The sequence below is a fragment of the Poecilia mexicana genome, unplaced genomic scaffold (assembly GCF_051168715.1).
Source record: "Poecilia mexicana isolate PSO_F unplaced genomic scaffold, ASM5116871v1 scaffold_2, whole genome shotgun sequence".
In the NCBI taxonomy this organism is placed as follows: Eukaryota; Metazoa; Chordata; class Actinopteri; order Cyprinodontiformes; family Poeciliidae; genus Poecilia; species Poecilia mexicana.
The window spans coordinates 56,016,295-56,042,543 of record NW_028263371.1 but is presented as its reverse complement, the minus strand read 5'-3'; the positions used below and the strand labels follow the sequence as shown (position 1 = coordinate 56,042,543).

At 40.9% G+C, this 26,249-nt stretch overlaps 1 protein-coding gene across 1 annotated transcript; it reads left to right on the top strand.

Annotated features, from left to right (window-relative positions):
• Positions 1–5,201: 5,201 nt before the first annotated feature.
• On the top strand, positions 5,202–25,837 carry tfpia (tissue factor pathway inhibitor a). The gene is made up of 7 exons (XM_014987014.2): positions 5,202–5,360; positions 15,252–15,455; positions 18,901–19,077; positions 19,503–19,571; positions 20,738–20,794; positions 24,583–24,771; positions 24,848–25,837. The coding sequence occupies exons 1-7, from the start codon at positions 5,279–5,281 to the stop codon at positions 24,913–24,915; spliced, it is 846 nt and encodes a 281-aa protein (XP_014842500.2). The 5' UTR covers positions 5,202–5,278; the 3' UTR covers positions 24,916–25,837.
• Positions 25,838–26,249: the final 412 nt, after the last annotated feature.

Sequence of the window (26,249 nt, the reverse complement as noted above, 5' to 3'; positions counted from 1 at the left end):
TTTTGATTAAATAAATTACGATTTCACTACGATAAACGTTTTTGTGTTCAGATTATTCATTAATTTTGTGTGACTTCGGCCTAAATCTGAAGTTGGGCTGAGCAATTCCTTTTTGTCCATTTCTGTTGTTATTTGCAAGTCTACAAGCTAATGAGCGCACATCAGCTAGCTAGCACTGATTAGCATGCTAATTGCAATCATTAAAAAAGTACATTTTACACTAGCATGCAAATATTCAGCAAATTTTCACTTTCACTGGATTTTCAGTTTAATTTATCATTTTAATTTAAACTCAGGCTCAGCAATTTCTCCTTTTAGCAACATTTGTAATCGGTAAGTTGCGACAAGCTAATTATCACGTATCTATTAGCATCAAATAGCAGACTGGTTGTAATCGTTAGCATGCTACCAGCGTTTTGCTACAGTTTTGGTTTAGTTGTAGCTTCCTGACAGAAAGTCTACAAGTTATAAATTTATTGGTTCAGTTGAACCGTTTATTCATGTTAACATGTTTGTAAATGGTTTTCACAGAAGCTACGTTATGCTAATTAGCATGCTAAAAATGATTGATTACCATGCTTGTGCTCTTTTCTTGTTGGTGTTTCTGAATTTTGGGTTTATGAGTCAACTCAGTTAAACTTATAGTTCTGATTCTATATATCATACAATTCCTATGTAACTGTATTGGTTATTTATTAAAAGCTAGTAAGTTATTGTAAGAGAAATTTGTGTGAAAATAAAGGAAGATCAAAGTGTTTTTGTTGTAGCTCTGCATCATTCATCCAACAACTGGAGCAGACGCTGTGAATGATCCGGCGCTGGCCGGGATCCAGACGGTCCCAAAGTCCTCACACACGGCTGGTATGAAAACAGAGGGAGATTGATTAGACAAAGCCCACAGCAACACCAATCAGCCTCTCCTAGCTTTGCTCCCTGGAGCGTTTCCTTCTCTAATTCCTGCCCTGAAGCCAAACCTCATCACCGCCACCAAACACTCACTGCCTCTTCTCTAAACTGCCATTATTGTCGCCTTTTCTACATTTTTAAAGCATGAACTTCTTTTAATGTGAAGTTTCAGTCGTAAGAGTCGAATATTCACTTACTTTAGTTTTGTTTTGGTCTCATCTGATAAGATCAGCTCAGGTTATCAGCTGCTGGTGGTTTTATCAGCTGTACGCTTGTTAGGGAGTCCCTTGTGAAACTCTGGATGTTTGCAATACACAGTCAAGTTAATTAGAGAAGAGAGCAAATAATAAAAATGTTCCTGGAGCTGTAAAAGCCAGTCAGTGAACTTACTGGAGTGGAACTCCTTGGCAACCTGCAGCGTCAAAAGTCATTACAGCTTCAAGAAGAGCCTCTTTTCTAGATCATACCAAACATTTTGGCCAAACGGCAAAGTGAACTCCTTTATTGTTGCTCCAAACTGAACCATTAAGTTTAGCTTAATGGTTCAGTTATGGAGATTACACTCTAAAACTCTGGTAAAGTCACCATAAAAGCTGGAGCAAGTTTTATATGTCGAGTATTTCACAGATGAGGACTTCAGGATTTGGTCACATTTAGTGTAGAAAACAGAAAAGATTGTTTTAGTGCCAACTTTAGCCAGCAAACTGAAATAATCTTATTTTTTATGAACTGTAGGTGTGAATGTCAGAGAATAAAAGCTGGTATCTGTTGTGTTTTTAGTGTTTAGCAGAGATGAAGGACTTCAGGTCGCTGTTAAACGTCAATCAGCGCTAAATAGGAACTGATGGGAAATGATTTCTGACCCAGAGAAGCAGCTCATAATGCAGGAATCAGACATTGACCTGTGCGGTCGAAGCGTCATAGTTTACTCAGGGTGTGTTGACGTCATCTAAACTGACTCATTTTATCCTCACCCTCAGCCATTTCATCCATATTCAGAGACATCAGCTCCTGTTTTCTCTTTCTTACTGTCAGATGTCCTCATGACCCGACCGGAGCTCTTATTTACCAGCTTCGCACTGCGCCGTTTCCTGGGGGAGAAAAAGCTAATATTACATTTTCCTCCGTCAGCCTGGACCCTCCGTCTCTATCAGAGAGGAATAAAGCAAACAGAAAACTGATTCCTTCCCTGAATCGCTTCATGAAAAGCAGAAAATCAGGATTTTCAGAGTGAATCAACAGCTAGACCGGAGTTCCCACCTTTAGTGATTTCATACTTACAGATAAATACTCAGATTAATTTAATAATTTCACACATTTAATTGTGAAAAACATTAGCTCAGATATCACATTGCTTTAGTCTAATTTGTATTGTTTTTGTTATTTATCATTTATCTACAATTAAATGTAACTCATATCCAGGTTTCTTTAAAGTGTTGCTGTAGTTGCTAATGGCTGTGAGCAGGAAGGCTCTCCTGTAGAGGCCTGTATTACAGTGCAATGACACAGCCTCTGACTGAAGACACTCAGTGTTTGTATTATTATAACATTCTGATGAAGAGGATGCTCAGGTTTGTCCGTAATGTTCTTCGTTTGATGAAATGATGCAGTTTGTTACATGTTTTGTCAGAATTTCAGGCAGGAAAGTTGAAGGTTTTCCACCAAAGTAGATCTGAAAAACATTTAGGTGTCTGCAGTTTAATAACCACAGTGCTTCTAACCGTTTCTGGTTCAGTGTGTAACAGGAAGTTACTGTGTTTGAAAGGACAGAATTTAAAAACTGCAGGTTGTTGGCTTGGATGACTAAGTGTAGAAAACCTGATTCCTGACCAAACTGATGGGAAAATCTGGTTTGGAGACAGAAGTGGTGGGTCTGCTAATCTGCTAACAGCGGAGCAAAGCGTTTTTGTTTCGCACGTTAGCATTTTTGCTAAGTGAAAATGTTTAGCGCTTTTAGCTTCCCCTCATTTTTCTGGATGAAGCACTAATGCACTTTGCTGTTCTGACATCTGTGTTGAAGTTTTGGTTATCGACTGTTAATAATTCTTCAAGGAGTTAGCTGTTTATATTCATGCTCTTATTCTGAAGGGGGTGAAGACTTTTTACGCAGCAGGTCCGTTTCCTCTCCTTGTGTTCTCCAACTGTGATGCGATTCGGCAGATGACGTTTATTCTGTATTTAGTGCTTTAGCTTCCGCTAAATTCCATGTTAGTTTAGCATTAGCAGAACTAATGTTTAGGATTAGCGCCTCAGGGTTAGCACAGCTAGCTTTTTAGCTAGCGATGCCCATCACTCCTAAGTCAAATTGATTTAAGGAATTAGTTTCTCTTTTCTATCCTGGTTTACACAAACTATGACAGTGAAATCAGGGCCGTTGCAGATAGAAAAAATGTGTCACTTTTTGTGAATCTAGATCACAGCTTGGAAAAGCAGAAATTTGTAAAGTCAGAAATTTAATAATAAAAATTCAGGAATTTGAAATTAATCTGATTTCTTTTTACAAAATCCAAGGAAATTTCTAAGTGTGAAAGTTGAAAATTTGCTAAGAAAAAAATGAGAAATTTTGAGGTTCATTTCTGAAATTTTCAAGAAAACAACTTGGAAAAGCAGAAATTTTGACATTAATCTTGAAAACGTGAGAAAAACATGGAAATTTCTGAATTCTGATTTCAATCTCGGGCAATTTCTGAAAGTCAAAGATTTTCAACTTTTAATCCTCAGAAATATTTTTGTTTTTTCTTGAAAATTTCTGAGATTATTCTCAAAGTTTCTCAGTTTTTGGCTGAAATTTGCTCCTTTGTGTTTTCTGTCTAAACCCTTGAATTTAGCTAGTTAGCGCTGAAGAGACTCCAGGCCTCCGAACATCAGACCTCCTGTTGGTTTCTCTGGCTGAGGCTTTCTGGGCTTCAGCTGCGAGCGTCTCGTTACGCAGAGATGGATCACAGCAGGTAGGCGGCCGAAACGTAAACGAGCCGGTGGAGAAACGAAGTTTCACATCTTTAATTTAAACAACTTTTAACTTGAGGTTCTTCCATCTGCTACATGAATGCAGCTTGTATCTGGAAATGAATCGGTCATAGTTTCACCATCACATTTCTTCATTGTCACAAAACCAAATATTTTATAATTAGTAAACTAAATGTATAGTTAGCAAGCTAAATGTTTAGCTTACATTTAGCTAAACATATTTAGGCCCAACATAAATATATAATTAGTCATTTAAATACTAAACTTACCAGCTAAACACTTAGATCCAAACCAAATATTTAGCTCGTAGCTTACTAGCTAAGTATTTAACTTACCAAATAAATATTTAGCTATAAACTAGATATTGAGCTCTAAGCTTATATTTAGCTCATTTGCAAATTCACTTGCTGGTAACCGGAAGTTGATTTTCAAAATAAAAGCTGGGTCTTGAGAACTTCTATACAAATACATAGTTTGTACACAAATATTTAACTTGCTAATTAAATATTTAGTTTGAAACTGTGTCATGTGATTAAAACCGGATGTTACTACTGGCGGAAACCAGACAACAGGAAGTAGTTAGAGGATGATGGCGCCAGTGTTTTTTAATGACTGATGGCGTGAATAGCGTTATCCCTGTGTTTATTTTAATTTATTAATTTTATTTACTGCAAATGCAGTTGTGTTTTTTCGACATTAGCGGAATATCGACCAAGTTTTGCGCAAACGCAGTCGTTTGCCGTCAGAAAGTACCGATGGCTGTTTAATCACCAGGGCAACAGCAGCGAGCCGCCCTCTGATCCGATTTGGACCGCAAGATATGAACTTTATCGATTTATTATTTATTAATCTTAATGTCAGCTGGAATGGTTTTATTTGGAAGCAAAGCTGTAAGGGAACTATTGGTAATTTTATTTAATGTGACGTTCTTATCAAAACGGAAGTACACACCCTTTGACACTCACACACACGCACACACACACACACGTTTGTTTTGCTATCTTTGTGGGGACTTTCCATTGACTTCCATTCATTTCTACTAATTTCTACAGCCTAAACCTGACCTTTACCCTTTTCCTAACCCTAGCCATCACATACCTAACCCTAACCCTAACCAAAACTCAATTCATACCTTAGCCCTAACTCTGACCCCTGACCCAAAAACAGGGTTTCCCCTCGTGGGGACCAGGCTCCGGTCCCCACAACGTAGCATATGTCAGGAAAATCGTCCTCACAAGGTATTACAAACAAACGCACACACACACACACACACACACACACACACACACACACACACACACACACACACACACACACACACACACACACACACACACAGTTGCGCTGTAAAACTTGAAGTTTTCCTGCTAACTTTCCAGTCGCTGGGATCAGCAGTGGCAGCAGCATGTCTGGCTCTCCGTCCTGGATCCTGAGCGCCTTCTGGCTCAGCTGCCTGCTCGGCTCGGCCGCCTGCAGACGCGGCAGAGGTAACGTGTGTGTGTGTGAGAGAGAGAGAGATGCAGAGAGTGTGTGTGTTGTTAGTTTTAGCTGAGGTTCGCCTTCTTTGCCTGACTTGTTGTTGTTGGTGAGCGGAGAAAGTTTCTGCGCGTCACAGTGGATCAGCGCGCGCAGCTGTGGACTCACTCCACGAGCTGCTGTGTTTTGGTTCCGTGGTCGGTTCGGTTCGGTTCGGGTGGGTTTTAAAGTTCGGTATGCTGAATTTGAATCAGATGCAAGTAGGCAAATCACTAAAAGAGTTTCTGTAGTTTGTCTCTTATTTTGTTCGGTTCGGTGGCAGCAGAATCCTTCTAAGTCCCGGTCAAAGTCCAAACCGACACCCGAATCCCCGAACCGCCCCTGCGGCGATCTGCCTTCAGCATTTCTGCTCCCGGAGCTTAAAAGAGATTTTAAAAAGTTTATTTTTCCTTGTTTTAAGCCAGGAAGCAGATCGGTTCTGGTTCTGGTTCTGGTCGTGCGGGTCACTGAATGGCACTGCCTGCTCCTCTTACCTGACATTCAGCTGATGCCACGGAACATGTTCAGGCTACTAACTAACTAAAACTAGCATCTTATTTAGAATATTTATATTCCAATGATGTCAGATTAATCAACATTTATCCGACACGTGATGGAGAGTCGAGCTGATCGATTAAATCGGCTTCTGTCCTGAAGGCTGCAGGTTCGCCGATTGATTTCCAGCCTCTCTGATTTCTGGACTGTTTCTAAATAACTCAGATTCAGTTTTTATGTCCGTAGAATGATCCTGTTATTTGGTCATTCCTCAGTTTTTGTTTTGTTTCCTCACATGAAGAGACTGATAGCAGAAACTTAGACTCCTAATATAATAATACTAAATAAAAGCTAACTTCAAACAATACGCAGCTCTGACTCAGAATCAAACATATATGGGCTTTGTGAAGTTTATTATTTTATGAATGACATTAAACTAAATATTTAATTACCAAACTAAACATTTTCCTCCAATATAAATACATGCATCAGCTAGCTTAATATTTATTTAACAAACAAAATACATAGTTAGCAAACTAAATATTTAGCTGATATGGAAATCCACTGGCACATAAGCAGAAGTGGACAATAAAACAGCTGATATTTATTTATTCATTTATAAATGTCAAAGATTTAGATTAAAGCTAAGTATTTACATCTGAGCTAGCTAAATGTTTAAACTACTTTGATTGATCAGCGCAAAATATTTTGCTAATATGCAACAAAAGTGGTCTATCAAAATAATTGATAGATATCACACCTTTTAATATTTAATTAAAAAGGATTGAATAAAAATTAAATATACAGGCTGCACAGTGGCGCAGTGGAGTCTTTCTGCATGGAGTCTGCATGTTCTCCCTGTGCCTGGTGGGTTTTCTCCGGTTTCCTCCCTCAGTCCAAAAACATGACTGACAGGTTAAATGGCCTCTCCAAATTATCCCTAGGTGTGAATGTGTGTGTGTGCATGGTTGTGTGTCTCTGTGTTGCCCTGCAACAGACTGGCGTCCTGTCCAGGCGTCCTGTCCAGGCGTCCTGTCCAGGCGTCCTGTCCAGGCGACCTGTCCAGGCGACCTGTCCAGGCGTCCTGTCCAGGCGTCCTGTCCCGGCGACCTGTCCAGGCGTCCTGTCCAGGCGACCTGTCCAGGCGTCCTGTCCAGGCGACCTGTCCAGGCGTCCTGTCCCGGCGACCTGTCCAGGCGTCCTGTCCAGGCGTCCTGTCCAGGTCACCTGTCCAGGCGTCCTGTCCAGGCGTCCTGTCCAGGCGTCCTGTCCAGGCGACCTGTCCAGGCGTCCTGTCCCGGCGACCTGTCCAGGCGTCCTGTCCAGGTCACCTGTCCAGGCGTCCTGTCCAGGCGTCCTGTCCAGGCGTCCTGTCCAGGTCACCTGGTCGCCTCTCGCCCTGAACATTAGCTGGAGAGGCAGCAGCTCCCGACCCCACTAAGGGTGTAAAGAAGATGGACGGATAAATATTTAGTGCCAAAATGAATATTTAGCTTAATCCTAAATATTTAGTTAGCAAACTAGATATTTAGTTTACTACACATTTAGTTTGTATGTTAAATATCTAGCTTGCTAATTATGTATTTAGTTTGAATATTTATTTGAAGCTCATCCAGTTAGCTTATAGCTCTGAGCTAGATGAATATTTAGTTTGTAAACTCATTTAGCTGCTACCTGAGTACTCAGTCTGAAAGTGTGACGTTTATAAATATTACTTTAAAATGTTAACCCATATCTCAGTCTTGTTTACCGGCTAATTAATCCAATTTATTGCTGATAATTTGTGACCGGCCCTTTAAGGCTCGTTGGCGGGACCTCAACGTGTCTTCTTTTGTTTTCTTGCTCTCCGTTTTTTTTTACGATGTCTCTGTTGTTTTGTTGCAGTTTTAATTTCCCTATAATCTGGAATTTATTGATGCGTCTGCAGACGTTTCATCAGCAGGTCCCTCATGCAGATAAATACACTAAATACTTAATAGGTTTACTCTGGGAAAACCACGACGTTCCCAATGGGGGGAATAATAAAGATTTCCAACAGTAAATAATGTTTTTAATCCCTCAGACATGAAGCCACGGGCGGCTCGGATCAGCTGTTTCTGTCAGATTATTACATGAGGGAAGTTTTTGAGGAGGCGGCTGCTCGCCTCTGCTGTTTGCGTTTCATTAATCTGCCGTCTCCTGAGTCTGGAGCATCAGCGGCGCTTGTTGCCACGGTGATTGTCTCATGGAGGCGTAAACACCGGCGCTCATTAATTTGCAGAGAAATTTAATTACTCTGCGTTTGAAGTGGTCCTTGTTGTTTGAGCCTCCGGGCCACAGGCGAAGAAGAAAACTTTGAAGTGTCTTAATTATCACTTGCAGGAAGCTGCCGACCTCAGAGCTGAGATGATGCTGCAGCTGAGAATCATGAGAGATGAATGTCCTGACAAACGGGACCCATAAGGACAGTCCAGCCTGCAGAGCGCCCCTATGTGGAGAAACCTGAAGCAGTAACATGGAGACCAAAACCAAATGTTTGTCTTCAATTCACTTTGTAGGTTTTAGTTTACAGATTTTAACCATTAATTAGGATGAACTCTGACCTCTGTGTTGCTTCATATGGGTTCTGTTAATGTAAAAAGTGTCCATTTTGGAAAAAACCCATACAGTTCCCAGTTAACTGCACATTATGGCAGTGTTAGCTTGAACTGCTAACCGTCACTTATGGGGCCCTTTGCTACCCACAAACACATTTTGACCAGTAAATATATTTATTTTGCATAAATAGTTAGTATTTCTCAATACATGCTACTCAGCCTGTGAGCGTAATCCAACACGCCAATTGTAACATTTAAGCTAACATTGGCGTCTTGTTAAATTGGAAAGTGTCTTCCTAAATGTACCAGAATTTATTTCTATTAAATAAATTCATCCGTTATGGTTTTCCTTCAGTAACTCGTTGGTTGTTATGGTCATTCTGGTCACTAACTGAACCACTTCCTGTTTGTTACTAAACCACTTCCTGTTTGTTACTGAACCACTTCCTGTTTGTTACTAAACCACTTCCTGTTTGTTACTGAACCACTTCCTGTTTGTTACTAAACCACTTCCTGTTTGTTACTGAACCACTTCCTGTTTGTTACTGAACCACTTCCTGTTTGTTACTAAACCACTTCCTGTTCCAGTTCATTTGAAGCTAATGAGCCGATATTCTGGTGGTTGCCGTGGTAACAGGTGTTTTCCTCCCTGTTTGATTTTGACGCGTTTCGTTGCTGCAGCTTGGTTCTGCTGCAGCTTGGTTATTGGTTCTGCTGCAGCTTGGTTATTGGTTCTGCTGCAGCTTGGTTCTGCTGCAGCTTGGTTATTGGTTCTGCTGCAGCTTGGTTCTGCTGCAGCTTGGTTATTGGTTCTGCTGCAGCTTGGTTATTGGTTCTGCTGCAGCTTGGTTCTGCTGCAGCTTGGTTATTGGTTCTGCTGCAGCTTGGTTCTGCTGCAGCTTGGCTATTGTTTCTGCTGCAGCTTGGTTCTGCTGCAGCTTGGTTCTTGGTTCTGCTACAGCTTGGTTCTGCTTCAGATTGGTTCTGCTGCACCTTGGTTCTGCTGCAGCTTGGTTCTTGGTTCTGCTACAGCTTGGTTCTGCTGCAGCTGGGTTCTTGGTTCTGCTACAGCTTGGTTCTGCTGCAGCTGGGTTCTTGGTTCTGCTGCACCTTGGTTCTGCTGCAGCTTGGTTCTTGGTTCTGCTACAGCTTGGTTCTGCTGCAGCTGGGTTATTGGTTCTGCTGCAGCCTGGTTCTGCTTCAGATTGGTTCTGCTGCACCTTGGTTCTGCTGCAACTTGGTTCTGCTGCAGCTTGGTTATTGGTTCTGCTGCAGCTTGGCTATTGTTTCTGCTGCAGCTTGGTTCTGCTGCAGCTTGGTTCTGCTGCAGCTTGGTTCTTGGTTCTGCTACAGCTTGGTTCTGCTGCAGCTGGGTTATTGGTTCTGCTACAGCTTGGTTCTGCTGCAGCTGGGTTATTGGTTCTGCTGCACCTTGGTTCTGTTGCAGCTTGGTTCTGCTGCAGCTTGGTTATTGGTTCTGCTGCAGCTTGGTTATTGGTTCTGCTGCAGCTTGGCTATTGTTTCTGCTGCAGCTTGGTTCTGCTGCAGCTTGGTTCTGCTGCAGCTTGGTTCTTGGTTCTGCTACAGCTTGGTTCTTGGTTCTGCTACAGCTTGGTTCTTGGTTCTGCTGCAGCTTGGTTCTGCTGCAGCTGGGTTATTGGTTCTGCTACAGCTTGGTTCTGCTGCAGCTGGGTTATTGGTTCTGCTACAGCTTGGTTCTGCTGCAGCTTGGTTCTTGGTTCTGCTGCAGCTTGGTTCTGCTGCAGCTTGGTTCTTGGTTCTGCTACAGCTTGGTTCTGCTGCAGCTTGGTTATTGGTTCTGCTGCAGCTTGGTTCTGCTGCAGCTTGGTTCTTGGTTCTGCTACAGCTTGGTTCTGCTGCAGCTTGGTTATTGGTTCTGCTGCAGCTTGGTTCTGCTGCAGCTTGGTTATTGGTTCTGCTGCAGCTTGGTTCTGCTGCAGCTTGGTTCTGCTGAATCCTCCAGCATCTTTGATCTCCTGTTTGGTGTCACCTGATTGGCTCTCTGCTCCGGCTCCGACTCGACGCTCGGATTCAGGCTAATCCTCCAGCTCAACGCCAAACTTCAGCTTTTACTTCAGTTAAAACACGGAAAACGTCTGCAGAGGAAGAAAGGCTCTGCAGACTTTCTGAGTCGCTGCAGAAAGTTGAGGATGAGAAGACAGGAAGTCCTGAGTCTGACAGATTACAGAGAACAGCGGCGATAAGACGCTCTGCTAAAACACGCTGCATGTTTCAGGCCTCCCGTTTCTGGCTTTACTGACCCGTTGCTGACCCATCAGGCCGGCCCTTAGAAAGCTGATCTAATGTTATTATCATCTCTTTCATTATTATTTATACATGTATTTATTGATTTACTTTTGTCCATTCTGGGCCTCCATACAGTTGGGAGTTAGTTTCAGCAGCTGACAGAAAGCTGGACTGGTGTTTGTTTTGTCCAGATTCTGATTCTGTAAAATGTTCAGAAATCTTTTTATGTTTGAATTTACTTTCAAGTCCAGAGTTTTGTCTCCACATGAACAGTTTATTCACCTAAACGTTGCTGTTTTCCTTTCATTTTTATGGTTTTCTTTGGTTAAACCAAAGTTTTTACAGGCTTTTCGTGTTTATTTGTATGGAGGACTTCCTTGTTTTGGCAGATGGAGCCGTTCTACTTTCTCCCTATGACGCCACGTAGAGCTGCAGGCAAACTTATGTCCACATCCCTGTTTTCCATTTCTGCTTCTGGGCAGAGAAGCAGGCGACGTCTGTCACGTTAAAGGGGTCAGAGGAATATTTTGACCTCCACGGAGGGAGGGCTGAATTATTATGCAACGTAACTGGGAGAATTTTAAAAACAAAACTGGGTCATCATCCGTTTCTACTGGTGGACGGCTGCAGGTTTCAGCTCAGTTTGCAGATTCTTCCCTTCTGCTCAGGTCACGATGGAAGAGAGCGAATCCTAAAGCACTAATCAAAAACAGTAGTTCGGTTAAAGCACTATGCTAACAAAGCTAATGCTAAATCATTATGCTAACAAATTATTTAATGGAAGCTAATGCCAAAAGCTCTGTGCCAACAAGGTACTAAGTGCTAGCTAAGAAGTTAGCTACTCCTAAAGCACTAATCAAAAATATTAGCTCTGCTAATGCTACAATGCTATGCTAACATGCTATTTACTGATGCATTGTGAGTACAATGTCTTTTACTTCAAAATAAGAGCATGAATATAAATGTTTCAGCACTTGCAGAATTTCTAGCAGTCGAAAACCCAAAAGTTAACTTAGGGGAAGCTAACTTTACTAAGCATTTTTAAAGTTAGCTAAAACAAAAGATTAGCTCTGCTGTTAGCGGCGTTATATCAGTATAATGTATGAATATATCTGAGCCTGTGGGTTTGATTTTAGATGATCCAACCCTGGAAAATTACCAGTGAATGACCAGACTGGTTTTGCTGGTCACCCGTTGCAGAACAGCAGAGTCTGAAACTAACCGACTGATTGACTCACCAGAGCAGAGACTCGGTTGAATCACTGAGACAGAACAGGAGCAGGAGCTCTGCTTCACACTTTCTCCAAGTATCTTCAAAGATTTCCTGTAGCAGTCAGTCTTACAGCGACTCCGAAGAGGCCTCTGATGACACGCTAACAGCTAAATATCTGGGCAACACAGATGAAAACAAATTTACTGAGATAAATGAAAATGTTGTTTTGAGACCATTTTCAAGTAATATAATGCTAATTCTAATGAACATTTAACTGGAAAACATTTTAAAGGTCCAAAATAAAACAGCAGAAACAAATAAATCAATTATGGATCTCTGTAAACAAAACTGTCCTTAACAAACGGCTAGTTGAGACCAGAGCAACAGACTGAAAATCATTTATTGTTTAGAGACCTAACAATGACATCATTAGCTAGTAGCTAACTCTGCTAATCCACCTCCTTTGCTTTTGCAGCTCCTCTGTAAGTGTTGGAGTCAGGAAAACTGAACTTCCTTCTTGTCGCGCTGCATCCTTTCAGATGCTAATCCGTTAAAGTAATACACCTTGTTGCTACGGTTACGGATCACAACACCTATCCAAAGGTGAAAAAGTGAAACAGAAAGTTTGGTGTGACCACGAAGTGTCGGTCTGTGGGCCGAACGGCGAGTATTGATCGCCGTTCGGTTTCTGCTCCAGTGGAGAAACAGTTAATCAGCTGGTTTAGCTTTTCCTCCGACCACCTGCCTCAACGACAGCCGCTCTTTCAAAATGGACGCCTGGCTCCTCGTTTCCCCGCAGCACCGGGTAGCTCGGCTCAGGGCGGTCCGGTCCGCGTTTCCAAAGCTGATTGTTTTCCAGAACCTGCTGGTTGCTGGTTCTGATCCGGTCAGGAACAATCTCTCCATCCGTCCGTCTGTTTTTAGGTTTATTCTTCGTCTTGAGTCTCGGCTGATTTTTCCTGTCCTTGTTTTAGTCCTTCATGTCACACTTTCCTGATTCCTGATAGTTCACTGTATGTGTGAACAACTAAATATTTAGTTTAAAGATAAATATTTAGCTAGCAAGCTAACTAAATATTTCTCTGTTAGCTGCAGCTAGCTACTGCAGAGCTGAATATGTAGGTTAGCATACTACACATTTAGCTTCAAACTAAATATTAGAAGTTTAAAGTTAAATATTTAGTTAGTATGCAAAGTAAATATTAACAATTATCTTCAAGTAAATTTGCATATTAAATATTTAGGTCTGAGTGAAATATTAATTTAAAAAAAATGTAGCTTGCTAACTAAATATTTGTTAGCAAGCTACACATTTAGATTAAATCTGGATATTTCAAGCTAATCAAGCTAAATATTTACAATTATCAGCAAATGAATGTATTAGTTTAGAACTAAATAGTTAACTGGCTCATTAATATTTATGGCTGAGCTAAATTATAATTTGGAAACAAAATATTTAGCCTGCTAATTATTTAACTTCAAACTACGATGCTAAATGTTTAACTTAAACCAAATACTTACTTACAAAGCTACATTTTATCTCTCAATACTTAATTTAGCTTTGAAAATATCAAACATGCTTAGCAGCAAATAGCAGAGCCTTCAGAGTTTTCCTGTTTCTGAAGTGAAGTTCACTCTGAGGCCTCGTTTCAGTTCATGACTTCATGTTTCATTTCTACTCCTCTGAACTTCCCTCCCCTGCAGAAGAAAACCTCATGGTTTGACCTTTTGACCCCAGTGTAGGGTTACGCCCTTCGCATGAGGCTGAGGGAGTTCAGCAGTAAAATGCTGGGCTCGGCTCTGACTCAGCTGCAGCTCTTTGTTCGCCCAGGGTTCGGCTCTGACGCCTCATAAAGGCATAAATGCAGCAAAACCAACCGGCATGTGAGACGACCAGCAGTAACGAATGGTTCATAAACCGTTACACAACAAACCCCATGTTCCACTGAATCATGTGTTCTGTAATAAAATCGTGTGAAATGAGATTTTAATCAGAAAATTGGCCCCGCTGTCGTGTTTAAGCCAATTATTGTTATCGTTTTTTCATTTAGAGGATTCAGCATGGCCTCATTCCTGCAGAAAACGGAGCCTCTGTTCCTGGCAGACATGTTGGCTCTGTTTCTGTTACTGAGTTGGGCCGGTTCGTGACCTCGGACCCACAGAGGCATTCCCAGATGTTTGGGGTCACGACCCTGCTGGGTGCCAAGAAAAATGGTGTTTAACCGACACATGACTGCAAAATGCTAACATTAGCTAATATCTGATGCCTCCATCTTGTTTCCATCTGGCGAAGAAGGAAGTTCCTCTCAGCGTCTTCAGAGGTTTTTGTTTCGTTTCCTTCGGTGGTTCTTGGTGCAGCGCCCCCACAGGCCAGGAGGGGAACAGGTTGGTTTGATAAAGTGGCACAGTTAATATTTAGCTTCAAGCTGAAAGTTTAGCATGAAACTGTGACATTTCTAAATGACTAAATAAGATGGTGAAATTAAAATTAACAGTTTTTTTTCCTCTTGTGATGCACAAAGCCCGTTAAATCCGGAACTTTTCAACCCGGGGAAAACGTGACGCATCAGATTATTTTGAAGTTTCTCTTCCAAATGTTTCCATTCTGCGTGTTTTGACTTCACGCCCCTGAACATGTTGGGAAACTCTTTCTGCACTGTTAAACGCAGAGGTGTGTTTTTAAACGGTGAGCAGCTCGTGATGAAGCTGCTTTGAGGGACAGATAACGGCCGGCTGATCGGATCGGATCCAGAGATCAAACCGGGTTTCATATCAGCCTGATTATCAGCCTGTGTGGAGAAGAAACGATTCACTGCAGCTCAGCGTGTCTCTGCAGGCTACAAGGGTTTCACTTCCAGCTCTGTTCTAAACAAAGTAAATAAACCAACAACTGCAGGCAAAGGTCACTGCAGCTCTGCAGGAGGACAGAAAGCTGGAGTCGTTTCTCATCCTCAGGTTCTGACCTGATTTCTTCCTCTGCAGAAATTATTATTATTAAACTGTTTTTAAAGCTGCAGCAACTTTTACAGAAAATATTTATTGAAACTGTGACAGTTTGGCATGAGACAGACAACATGAGGAAAACCGTCTTCTCCCAGTGGTAACAACCAATCAGAGCTGGGAGGCGGGTCTTAGTGCCGCCAATCACCTTCTGTTTCTGAATGCTGATGCTAGTTAGCATAGCCACTCATGACAACGGATTAACGGTTTTCCTGTTTGTCCTCCGTTAGCCTAAACCAAAGTTAAAAGCTAATGCTAACCGCTAAAGTTAAACTGTTTTTTTAAAGTTTGTCGTTTCTTCCTCTGGGCAGGTCATGGCGGCCATCATAGCCCCATCATCTTTAACGATTTCTGCGCCATGAAAGACGAGTCGGGGCCGTGCAAGGCCATCAAGGAGCGCTTCTTCTTCGACGTTAACACTGGGAGCTGCGAGCGCTTCGAATACGGCGGCTGCAGCGGAAACGCCAACAACTTCGAGACGATGGAGGAATGTGAGGAGGCGTGCGTCTTCTCAGGTGGGACAGAAATATAAAAACTTCTCAGGTTTAAACGACGTCTGTTTGTTTTATCTCCTGCTCCTTTCCCAGCTGCATCCACTCACCTGTAATTAGCTCATTTCCCTTTTTGCTGTTGTTTTATTCATCATGCTTCACCGCCAACCTCCTGCGTTTTGGTCCGATCGTACCGCGCCCATCATCACATATGTGATGTTTTTATGATAGTATAATCTCTCACATCATGGATTTTATCACCACCTTGGGCAGAAAAGGTTATTTTATAACGAGCAGCGAACGCAGATCTCTGCCAGCTCTGATTTCTCAACAGTTTTGCTGAAGGCTATAACTTCTGTTGAAAGCAGTTTGCTGATACTTGACTCTAAAACAGAGATAAATAAAAGACGATTTCATCATAATTCACGACGGTGCTTGAACATTTATTATATTTAAACAGTGGTGAGCATTGCTAGCCAAAGCGTTAGCTGCACCGACCCTGGAACAGGCATAATAAACATTAACTCTGCTAAAGCTAAAGTGCTAAATCAGCATGGTTTTCAACAGAAGCTAATGGTGAACCACTAAATGTAACTATTTATAGCAGTGGCTACCACCAAGCAAGAGGACAGGAAACAGAACTGCATCCCCTTCAAAATAAGAGCACAGATATAAACTTCTCACTACTTGAGGGATTATTAACTAAAATATTAGCATGTGAAACTTTATTCAACTGAAAGTTTGAAACAGCCACATAAAGTAGTGGTTTAGAACGAGCTGGGGGATGCTAATGGTGCTTAAAATGTTCAAAGTTAGAAAAATGCTAACATGCTAAATGAATATTAGCTCTATTATTATTAGTGCATTAATTAATTTAATTTTAAACAACAAATTAAAAGGAGTAAATCCCTTCTCTTCCTTTTTAGCTTGATCTTTATGAGAACAAACACTTTAACAACACACAGCATGATGCTGCCACCACCAAACCTGGCAACCTTTAGCAGCTCAGCTGTGTTTTAGCCTCTTTCATATGATAAGGAGTGTAAATGTCAGTCAGTCAGTAAAAACACGCAGCCTGCTGGATCGTGAAGGTGGAGGCAGCGGTTTGTTCTGGTTCTGCTTTCTGAGTCCCAGATGGAAAGTTTTGCTCACCTGTTCTCCTCCCATTCCTGCTGAAAGCCACAAGTTGGAGCACGCACCTGCGATATCTCAGCGTTCTTTGGCCTGCATGGCGTGACTGAGCTTCATGGGTACAGCGAGGCCACAACAAAAGATCCGGATCCATTTCAACACTTTCTCCAGCCGTAAACATGAAATCTGATGAAGCTGCAATCTGCCTCAACAACTTTGTGCTCATTTTTGATTTTCTGCACATTGTTTTGTGGAGTTTTATTTCTTTACTCATCTACCTGTAATCACCTTTCAGTGAATTTTCTCCTGATTTGTCAGATCCACCAGTTTTCCTCCTCGTGTCCACTGATCTTTATGCTAGCTTGTTAGCACCGGAACACAGTGCTTGCAGAAGAAAACCTCATGGAACTCAGTCGGATGTGATGATTGTCAAAGTGTCACCTCGACGTCCCCACTTACCCTGAATTATGATGTTGATGCGCCGTAATTCAGCACCAGAAGAAGACAGACATTGTAAATCTGGACCTAAACAGTAGCTACGTTTCCACCAGTCCAAAAATTAGCAAATTCAACTTTTGAAATGTCAGAAAAAAAGTAAAGAGGGAAATTGAAACGGTTTCTTACCCAGCAGGCTGTTGCTAGGCAACCGAAGGGCGAGAGAGTGAGTTGATAAAACTCACCAAACCTTCAACTTGATAAAACAACAAGAACAAATCAGATTTTCCCTTCAGAAGTGCAGAGAATGGAGCCAGAAAGTTAAAATTTTTATCTAAAAATAAGAAATATTCTCATTTTTAAGGCAAAATCTAAAGTTTCTTTTATATATGAAGTTTATTCGTCTACAGCCCATATTCTACTCAGAAAAAGTTCAGGATATTTGGCTTTCAGGTGAAATTTGTGGAAAAAATCAAGAGAATCAGAGAAACGGTACCTGGCCCGTTTATTGGAGTAGACATTTCGCCCCCTAGTGGCCGCTGTTGGTCTCACACCCTAACTTCATGTATGTTTTGCTGTCTGTAAATAAAATCCTTTATAAAGGAGTAAATCACGTGAAGCATCAGGTGAAGAGCTTTAGCTGTCCTCGTTTCTCTGCAGATCAGAATGGCCCAAACAATCCCGGTATTCAGATTAAACGGATTGTTTTCTGTCATCCTGCAGTAATCCGGACTCCTCCGCGCTGATTGGCTGTCAGACGCAGGTTTTCTCTGGGGAGCCGCTACCTGCTGCTGTCGTCTCCGCGCAGCGTTAGCGCCAAGCTGACAGATAATTCCTCCACAGCTTCAACAGATAATAACGTTTTCTGAATTATTCATCGGCGCGTTGCTCTGGAGAAAGAGCACAATGCTGCAGTCTCCTCACACATCTGTTTGCCCGGAGCTTTGAGCCAAAGTCACCTCATGAAATGCATTTTACAGCGATAGCGTTGTAATGGCGGCCGGCCCTCGGCGGAGGGCGGCTGTTAAACAGATTAGCAAACAGAAGGTGTGCAGATGTGATGCATTCATGGACGGTTGGCTCACAGAAACTTCAGTTTGGCAGAAGCTGAATTCTTCTTCTGCCGTCTTGATTGATGAATAACTCTCTGCGGTCCAGAGGAGAGCCTAAAACAACTACGGGGTCCAACCAAGTATTTACATAAATTCATCAGCACCTCTGCTGCTTTCCTGAAAGGTAAAAGTTTACTCTGACATTTCTTTCTTTAAACACTTTGGGAAAACGCCGTGACTGGCAAGTCGGCAAAACGTTACCAAAACACTAATCATACGCTTTACCTCTGCTAATGCTATACCAACATTTAGCTAATGCTAACGTGCTAACGTCAAACCTGGTGAGTAGAAGGAGCCGCTAACTAAAACATTAGCTGTACTGTTTTCAGAGAGCTAAACAAAAGAACTAGATCTGTTAGCACTAAACACTGTTCCAGCATGGCAGTTAGCAGAAGCTAATGCTAAAGTGCTGCATTCAACCATTTGGAGTAGAAGACATGACTTCCCTAACCCTAAAACACTAATCATAAACATTACCTCTGCTAATGCTAAAGCAATACATCACCATGATATTTAGCAAAAGCTAATGCTAAACTCAGCATTGAGTAGAAGGAGCTGTTAGCTGAACCGTTAGCTGCTCCAGATTTGCTGGGGTTTTAATAACCAAACAGAATATAGATTTTGGGATTATAATTAATGTTGTGACTTCCCCCCCTCCCCCCGTCCCTCCCGGGCTGCTGCTGTAAGTTTCTGATTGGTTCAGCTGATCCTCAGAGGTCATCTCAGCATGTTGGAGCTAAAGTCAGTCTGTGCTTCCTGCTGCTGACGTCTCTCTGTTGTGTCTTTGTCAGACGATAAGAACCCGTGTCACCTGCCGGAGGCCCCGGGCCCCTGCCGAGGTTTGGTGAGGCGCTTCTTCTTCGACAGCCAGACTCAGCAGTGCAGACATTTCTACTACGGCGGCTGCTTCGGCAACGCCAACAACTTCAGGAGCATGGCCGACTGCCAGGCGAGATGCCTCAACCCAGGTCAGCATCGCTGCGTCCTAGTCAAAGCATCGGTTTGTGGTCTGCAGCTGCAGAATGTGAATGAGGAACGTTGTTTCTGTCCTTTACCTCGAAGCATCGACCGCATTTCAGAGAAGCGGCGTAATCAAAACAGCTCAACCTCAGATAATTAACTTTGTGATGAATTCTCAGCTGAGCATGAAATCACTTTTCATTTTGATTTAAATCGTTTTAACTGACCGGAGCGACTCAATTACGCTCAGCTTGCAGGCAGAAGTAATGTGGGAGCTGAGATTGTCAGGAAATAAGAGAAGAAGCAACTATTTCACTCTGCGATGCGTAGAAAAATCAACTAGTCTTAAACATTCTGGCTGTTTTATAAGATGATGAACTTTAATGATGAAAATAGTTTCCTTTCCTTTTTGCTTCTTGTTTTGGTTTTACAGACGAACCTGCGGCTGCGGCAGACGTCCATGTGAGAAAACCCGCCGTGACCCGTCCAACCATCGCAGCAGGTAGCAACCAGCGTTTTTATGAACATAATATTTACTTTTCAAATTTACAATTTGTGTCTAAAATAATTAGAATATTGGACAAAAGTTGTAGCACATTCATAAAAAGTTAAGTGGAAGGAAAAAGTGTGTGCTAAACGTCAAAGTTAGCGGAAGTGCTAACTTGTTACTGGTTTTAGAAAGAAAACCATATATATTATACAGACATTATAAACATTATAGCAAACACACAGGAAGTTGAGTGGAAGGAAAAAATATGTGCTAAATAGTTTCAAAGTTAGCAAAAAATGCTAATTCCTCATTTAGAAAGATAACTTATATATTCCATAGATTTAAAATTAGCATATTGGTAAATTAGTGGATGTTTTTCTTCCACTTCCTAGATGATGATGTCATGCTGCTGCAAGCTTCTGATAGGTTCATTCACAACAGCTGGGATGAATGAGCATGATTAGCTTAGCATAACAGGAGGGATGGTAGAAGCTAACTTAACTTAGTTCAGCTTTCTTCTTCCTGGAGTTACCGTCTCACCATGTGAATTCCTGCAGTTTTGAGGCCTTGCTTGTCGTTTGTAAAGTGGGCTGATTAACGCTGCGACTGCTTTCATTGAACTTTAAAAAGGACGAATCATAAAATCCATGGAGGTGAAATGAAGTCTCAGAGTTTTATGAAGCAACTCAGCTGTGTTTCAGACTGTGTTCAGTTTTCAGCAGATGATTTATTATCAGCTGTCTGAGCCTTTAAACATTGACGTTTCCTCCTGCCCTGAAATTCTCCACCTGTTCACATAAATCTCCTTCATCTGCAACTTTTCAGCGCCGGCCTCCTGAGGCGACGTTTACAGCATCGCCAGGCAATATGGGCATTTTAAGGAGGCCAATAATGGCTTCATTTGCATATCAGTGAGCCGTCTGATTAATTTAAAAACTTCATTCCCTGAATTTAAATCTGAAGTTTCTATAAATATATTTCAATCTGCGGTTTTTGCACCTTTTAGGAGCTAATTTACACTTTCAGGAAAATACATTCATAATGTTTAAGTAAAGAAATAACACTCGTGTTAAAGATAAACATAAAAACAGGTTATCTTCCTGTCACATCATGTCCTTATAAATGTTTTCATAGCAGCCAGTAAAGAGAAGATGCTTTAATAAATGTTGGTTTTGCAGAGGAGCTGACTGTGAGCGAACCGCAGGTGCAGCTGAACGCCTCCGACTCACAAAGAGGTAAAAAACCGTTTCATTATTTCCACAAAGGAAAATATTTCATATTTAATGAGTTTAAACTCGTCATGTTCTAATTATTTCATCATTAAAACAATTAGCTGATGCTTGACTCTGATTCTGCTGCTGTTTCTGTGAAACATGCAGACAACCTTTTAAAGTAAATAATTAATATTCATACTGTCCTGCTATGGGGTGCGTTTGATTTATCTGTGACTGTCGCTAGCTGAACTTTACGATGAGGAACATAAACGCCTCTCAAACCAAATCACATGACTAAAACCCTTCAAAACAAAAGCTCTTAATGTTTTTATCAGCAATTCAATATTAACAGAAGTGAAATTATTTCATTTTGTATTTTTTTAACATAAATTTTAACATAAAAATTTTAAATTCTCAAGCTGCTGGACTTCAGCTGCAGCTGAGATTCTTATCAGAAATAAAACGTCAAAATAGAACAAAGTGAAGAAAGTTAACACCAGTGTTAGCATGATGCTAACAGAAACGTTAGCATGATGCTAACAGCAACGTTAGCATGATGCTAACAGCAACGTTAGCATCATGCTAACAGCAACGTTAGCATCATGCTAACAGCAACGTTAGCATAATGCCTCCACTAACAGAATAGTATTGGAATAATGGCAGCAATAAGATTAGCATAATATTAGCATTATTATTAGTATTATGCCAACAGCAACAATAACATTATGCTAACAGTATCATTAGCATGTTGGTAAATCACAGCAAATGCCTGTTGGACTTCAATGAATGAAAAACTTCAATAATAAAATGGAAACTTTCTCTGTTGGAGATAAAATTGGTCAACAGGCTCCACAGCGCCTCCTGTTTGTCAGTAGAGGTCGGATAAAGTTGTTTCAGCAGAACAAAGCTATAAAAAAGACACGTTTTCATTTTGGCAAAAATTTTAAATGGGTGGAAACAACTGGAGAGTTTATGAAGTTACGTTCCCTGGTTGTTGGTGCAACTATCACCATGTTTCTGGCCGACATGTTGACCCACATGCAGAATCGGACCCAGAACCCGACCAAACACACAAACCGGAGGAGAACTGAGCACCCATTAAACCTCACCCAACTCTAACAGAACATTTCCCCGTTAGCTGGTTTAAACGGTTTGACGTTTAAACGGTGAAAACTCGATGGCACATGGTTGGCAGCTGGTTGGACTGGGGGTCAAAGGTCAGAACCAGAGCGTCTCAGTGCCCCCAGTTAGTTTTGAGGGAGCATATTTCACATTTCCTGGCTGTTTGGTGTCACGGCTGCAGAGCGCAGGGGGAACCGACTCCGGCTCCTTTAACTCAGAGAGACAGTTATTGCTCAAAAAAATCAATTTCACTCTGGTCAGAGAAAAATAGTGAGGAAAAGGTTCAGGTGGATCCGGCTCCCAGTTTTAGCTCCTGGTTATTAAGTCGAGTTTACCTGCCAGGCAGTTTACAGTGCTCCACATGCTAAGACACAATGAACGGCACAATGCAAATAAACGGAGAATCAATGAAAAGTTCCAAACCAAGTCAGAACTAATCAAAATTTAAAGTACTTTTAATCAAAGGCAACAAGAAATGAGTTTTAGCCTTAGCATTTTAGCTAAATGAAGCTAATACACTAATGTTTAGTAAGTCAGTGTTAGCATGCTACTGATAATCCACAGTGATGATTGTTGTAATGAAGAAGTTAAGCTAATATTAGCATTTTAGCTTATTTAGATTTAAAAGCTAAGCTTAGCATGCTAAGTGGATTAACTTGATGTCAACATGCTAGAAATAACACCATACAAATAGCACCATTCAGTCTAAAATGAGCATTTTAGCTCATCTTGGTATAACAGCTAATCTTAGCATACGGAATGAAGTGAGTCAATGTTAGCATGACAGTGATAGCCATAGAGCTGTCTCTGTCATTAACGTAGCATTAGCATTTTTGCTAATTTTAGCTTGTACACTGTTGGTTACATACTAGATGAAGTACGTTACACAACTTCAACATGCTACTGATAGCATTTTGGCTAATCTTAGCATTTTAGGTCATGTTTTCATACTTATTGAAGTAAGTTAATGTTAGTCAACATGCTAGTGATAACCAACATACTCATGGTAGCAATTACGCTAACACTTGCAGTTTAGCTAACTTTGCTTTAAAAGCTATTGACATCCTGGTAGCTAACCTTAGCATTTGGCTAATTCTGGACATTATGGAGCAAAAACAAACACAAACTACCTTTTGTTTTAAGCCGTTCAGGCTCTGATTCTGCAGGATGAAACTCGGCAACAAACCCGATTCTGGCCAGAGGAGGCCCTTCGACAGGCCTCTTCCAGGTTTCCCAGAAGTTTTCTAGCATTTTACTCAATAACAACATTATTGCTAAATAGCATTTCAGGTCTGTAAACTTTAAATTTCAAACCACAAAGATTGAAACACAAACAGGACGATGCAGACGAGGTAGACACAACCAGAGGCGTAACAGTGACACCTTGTGGCTAAATGGAGGAACAGTTTTAGATAAAACAGATAGATAGATAGATAGATAGATAGATGTAATTTATCCTCCTCTCAAAGAATCTACTAAAACAAACAGAGATATACCCACTTCTTTCCTTCGATGCTTTAAATCAATATTTTCTGCTTGTGCAGGAACAAAACGAGCCACTTAAAGCACAAAGTGTTAAAAATCAGCTGCAGCAACAGAGAAAGGTCATAGATAACGCTGTGCAGAAATACAGTCAATGCAGTGGTGATAAACTATATAAAAACTCTTCATCCCAGAGAGCAGAGCAGATTTATTTTACCACAACAGAGCTGTCAGCGCAGACTAGCAGGAACCGAGACTTATAGTTGAGTGGAAGGAAGATCAATCAGCGAGGGAACAAAGAGACACAGGAGGAAAGATTAACAGCCAGAACTTCAGCTGCAGGTAGAAACTGCCTGAGATGTGAGTTACAGACACTTTATACGAAAATAAATCCACTGAAATTCTGTATATGATTGTACAACAAGCAGTTTGAGATTTACTATTAAAACAATAATCAAAGTGACTCCACAGAAAAAAAACAATAATCAAAGTGACTCCACAGAAACTGCTTTTTGAATATTTGTGTTGTAGCATTAAGGAAATAAAACAGAAACTTATTTGCACTCATAGACAAAATTAACATGTTTACATATTTTTGTTTCTGATCATCATGAAGTAAATAATAGAATTGAAAAAAGTCCAGGTTTTAGTGTCAGGCTTCAGTTAATTATTAATGTTGTATTTTCAGACATATGTATGTTTTTATTCTGCCTGCTCCAAGTTATTTTTTTATTCCAGAAGTTATTTTTCTCACCAAGTCGACCTCAAATTCCAAAATGGCTGCCATGTGTTTAAAACTCACTGATATGTAAATAAAAAACATCCTGATGGCGTCAAATCAGCCGACATCAGATCACAAAGTCTCTACTGTCAATAAAGAAGCACAAAGAAACAACATGAGACACGGGAAGAGCTTTGGCTAAAACTAAATGTTTTAGCTTCAAGCTAAATACCTAGTTTGTTTGCTAAATATTTAGCCTAACTGATTTGTCCATCTCTTTATTCAGTTAGCAAGTTAAATGTTTAGTTTGTATTTTTTCTTCAACAACATATTTAGCTTGAAACGATGACATTTACAAATGAATCCTCTCTTTATTTCCTCTTATAACCCAAATTATTTCTGATAATCTGATTAACACGTGGCTGCACCTTCATGCTGCTGCCAGTGGAGGCGCCGTTCCTCTGACTGTCTGCCTGTTTTCCAGACTTCAGCGCCTCAGAGATCTGCTTCAGCCCCATCGATCACGGCAGCTGCAGCGACGCCGTCAAGCGGTTCGCCTTCAACCCGGGAACCAAGCGCTGCCAGTCGTTCACCTACAGCGGCTGCGGCGGGAACCAGAACAACTTCCTGAGCCGCAAACATTGCTACCACAAATGCATCAAACGCCATAAGGGTAAAGACTCCAAACACACAGAGACGAAGCATGCCGCCGCGCTGCTCCTCATCTTCACGGCTTGGTTCTGTTTCAGGCTCCAGGAATGGGATGATCCGAATAAGGAAGAAAAACATCAACAGCATCGTGAACCGCGGGGACTGAACGCCGCGCCCTGCGGGACGCCGCTCCTCTTCCATACATGTATTTATCTCTGTATTATAGCTTCTACTCTGTTTCTTCAGAAAATCTCTGTTTTTAATAGTGAGCTGTTTATTTTTGATTCATTATGATGACAATTCTGTGCACAAGTCTTGAGTCACTCCTCAGATTCTTAGAGCAGGAAACAAGAGGCGGTTTAAAACTTTAGCACAGAAGCAAAATAGAAACATAAACTTCCTTCTGATCTGATGTGACATTAAAACATTTCTTTTTTTATTTCTAAACTTCGAGTTTTCAGTATCGGCCCTAAAAGTCTAAAATCGTAAAGTAAAATAAGTTTCTGAATTGGTTAAATAAAGACCCAGAATGTCATAAGAGTGTGGAAACAGCAAAGACTGATGGGAAATATTTAAATCCTGCTCATTTGACTCGTTTTTATCTGCAATAATATTAAAGTTTCTATGAAAAACTAGAATAACAAAGAGATTTAAAACAGTTGAAGTTTTATTTATGGTATCTTTGCTCTAAATTGTGAAAACATTCAGCTGCAACCAAAAAGAGTTAAAAATATTTTGTTTTATGTTTAAGAAAAAAGCTGAACCGATTCAACTTTATTACACAAAGTTGTAATAATCTGTAAAATTCCTGAAGAAAACTTTTTTTTGTTTATTTATGCTGATGAATATTAAATCTGTATAGGAAAACATTCCGGTTCTGCCTTTATTTTGCATGAATTATTCATCCTGTTTGAGTTTTTCTGGTTTGTTTTGTTGGTATGAAGCTTTTAAGCTGCAGATTTTGTTCTTTTATTTGTTGAAATATTTTCCTCTGCTTCATATTTCGGTCTCTGGATATCAGCTGTTTGTGTCTGCAGTTACTGATCGCTGTAAATTGATTCATTTATTGATTAAACGAACCCCAGAAACTCTTTGTTTTTAGTCATTATTATCCGTCACCGCAGCGGAGTGAACACCAGGGGGCGCCGTTGCATTAAATGCTCCATTCAGAGCCGCCAGACTGGAAAACATTCAGCGAACTAAGAGCCATTTCTCATCTTCCTGTTGAGATAAAGCGTTTTGTTTCTCAGTGTTTTGTTGCTAACGTGATCCGGAGGATCATCTTCCTCTATGTGTCTAATAAATAAGACATAAAACAATTAATAAGAGTTTATTATTGACTTTATGGAGTAAAAATCAACATCTGTTACTATCATTTCCATCGAATGCATGAAACATCTGGATGCTGCTTTTTCAACCATCTCCAGCGTAAAATACTTTAGAAACTGCATTTAGTATAATTATGATTTACTTCAAGGCCTTTTTCCATATTTAATGTAT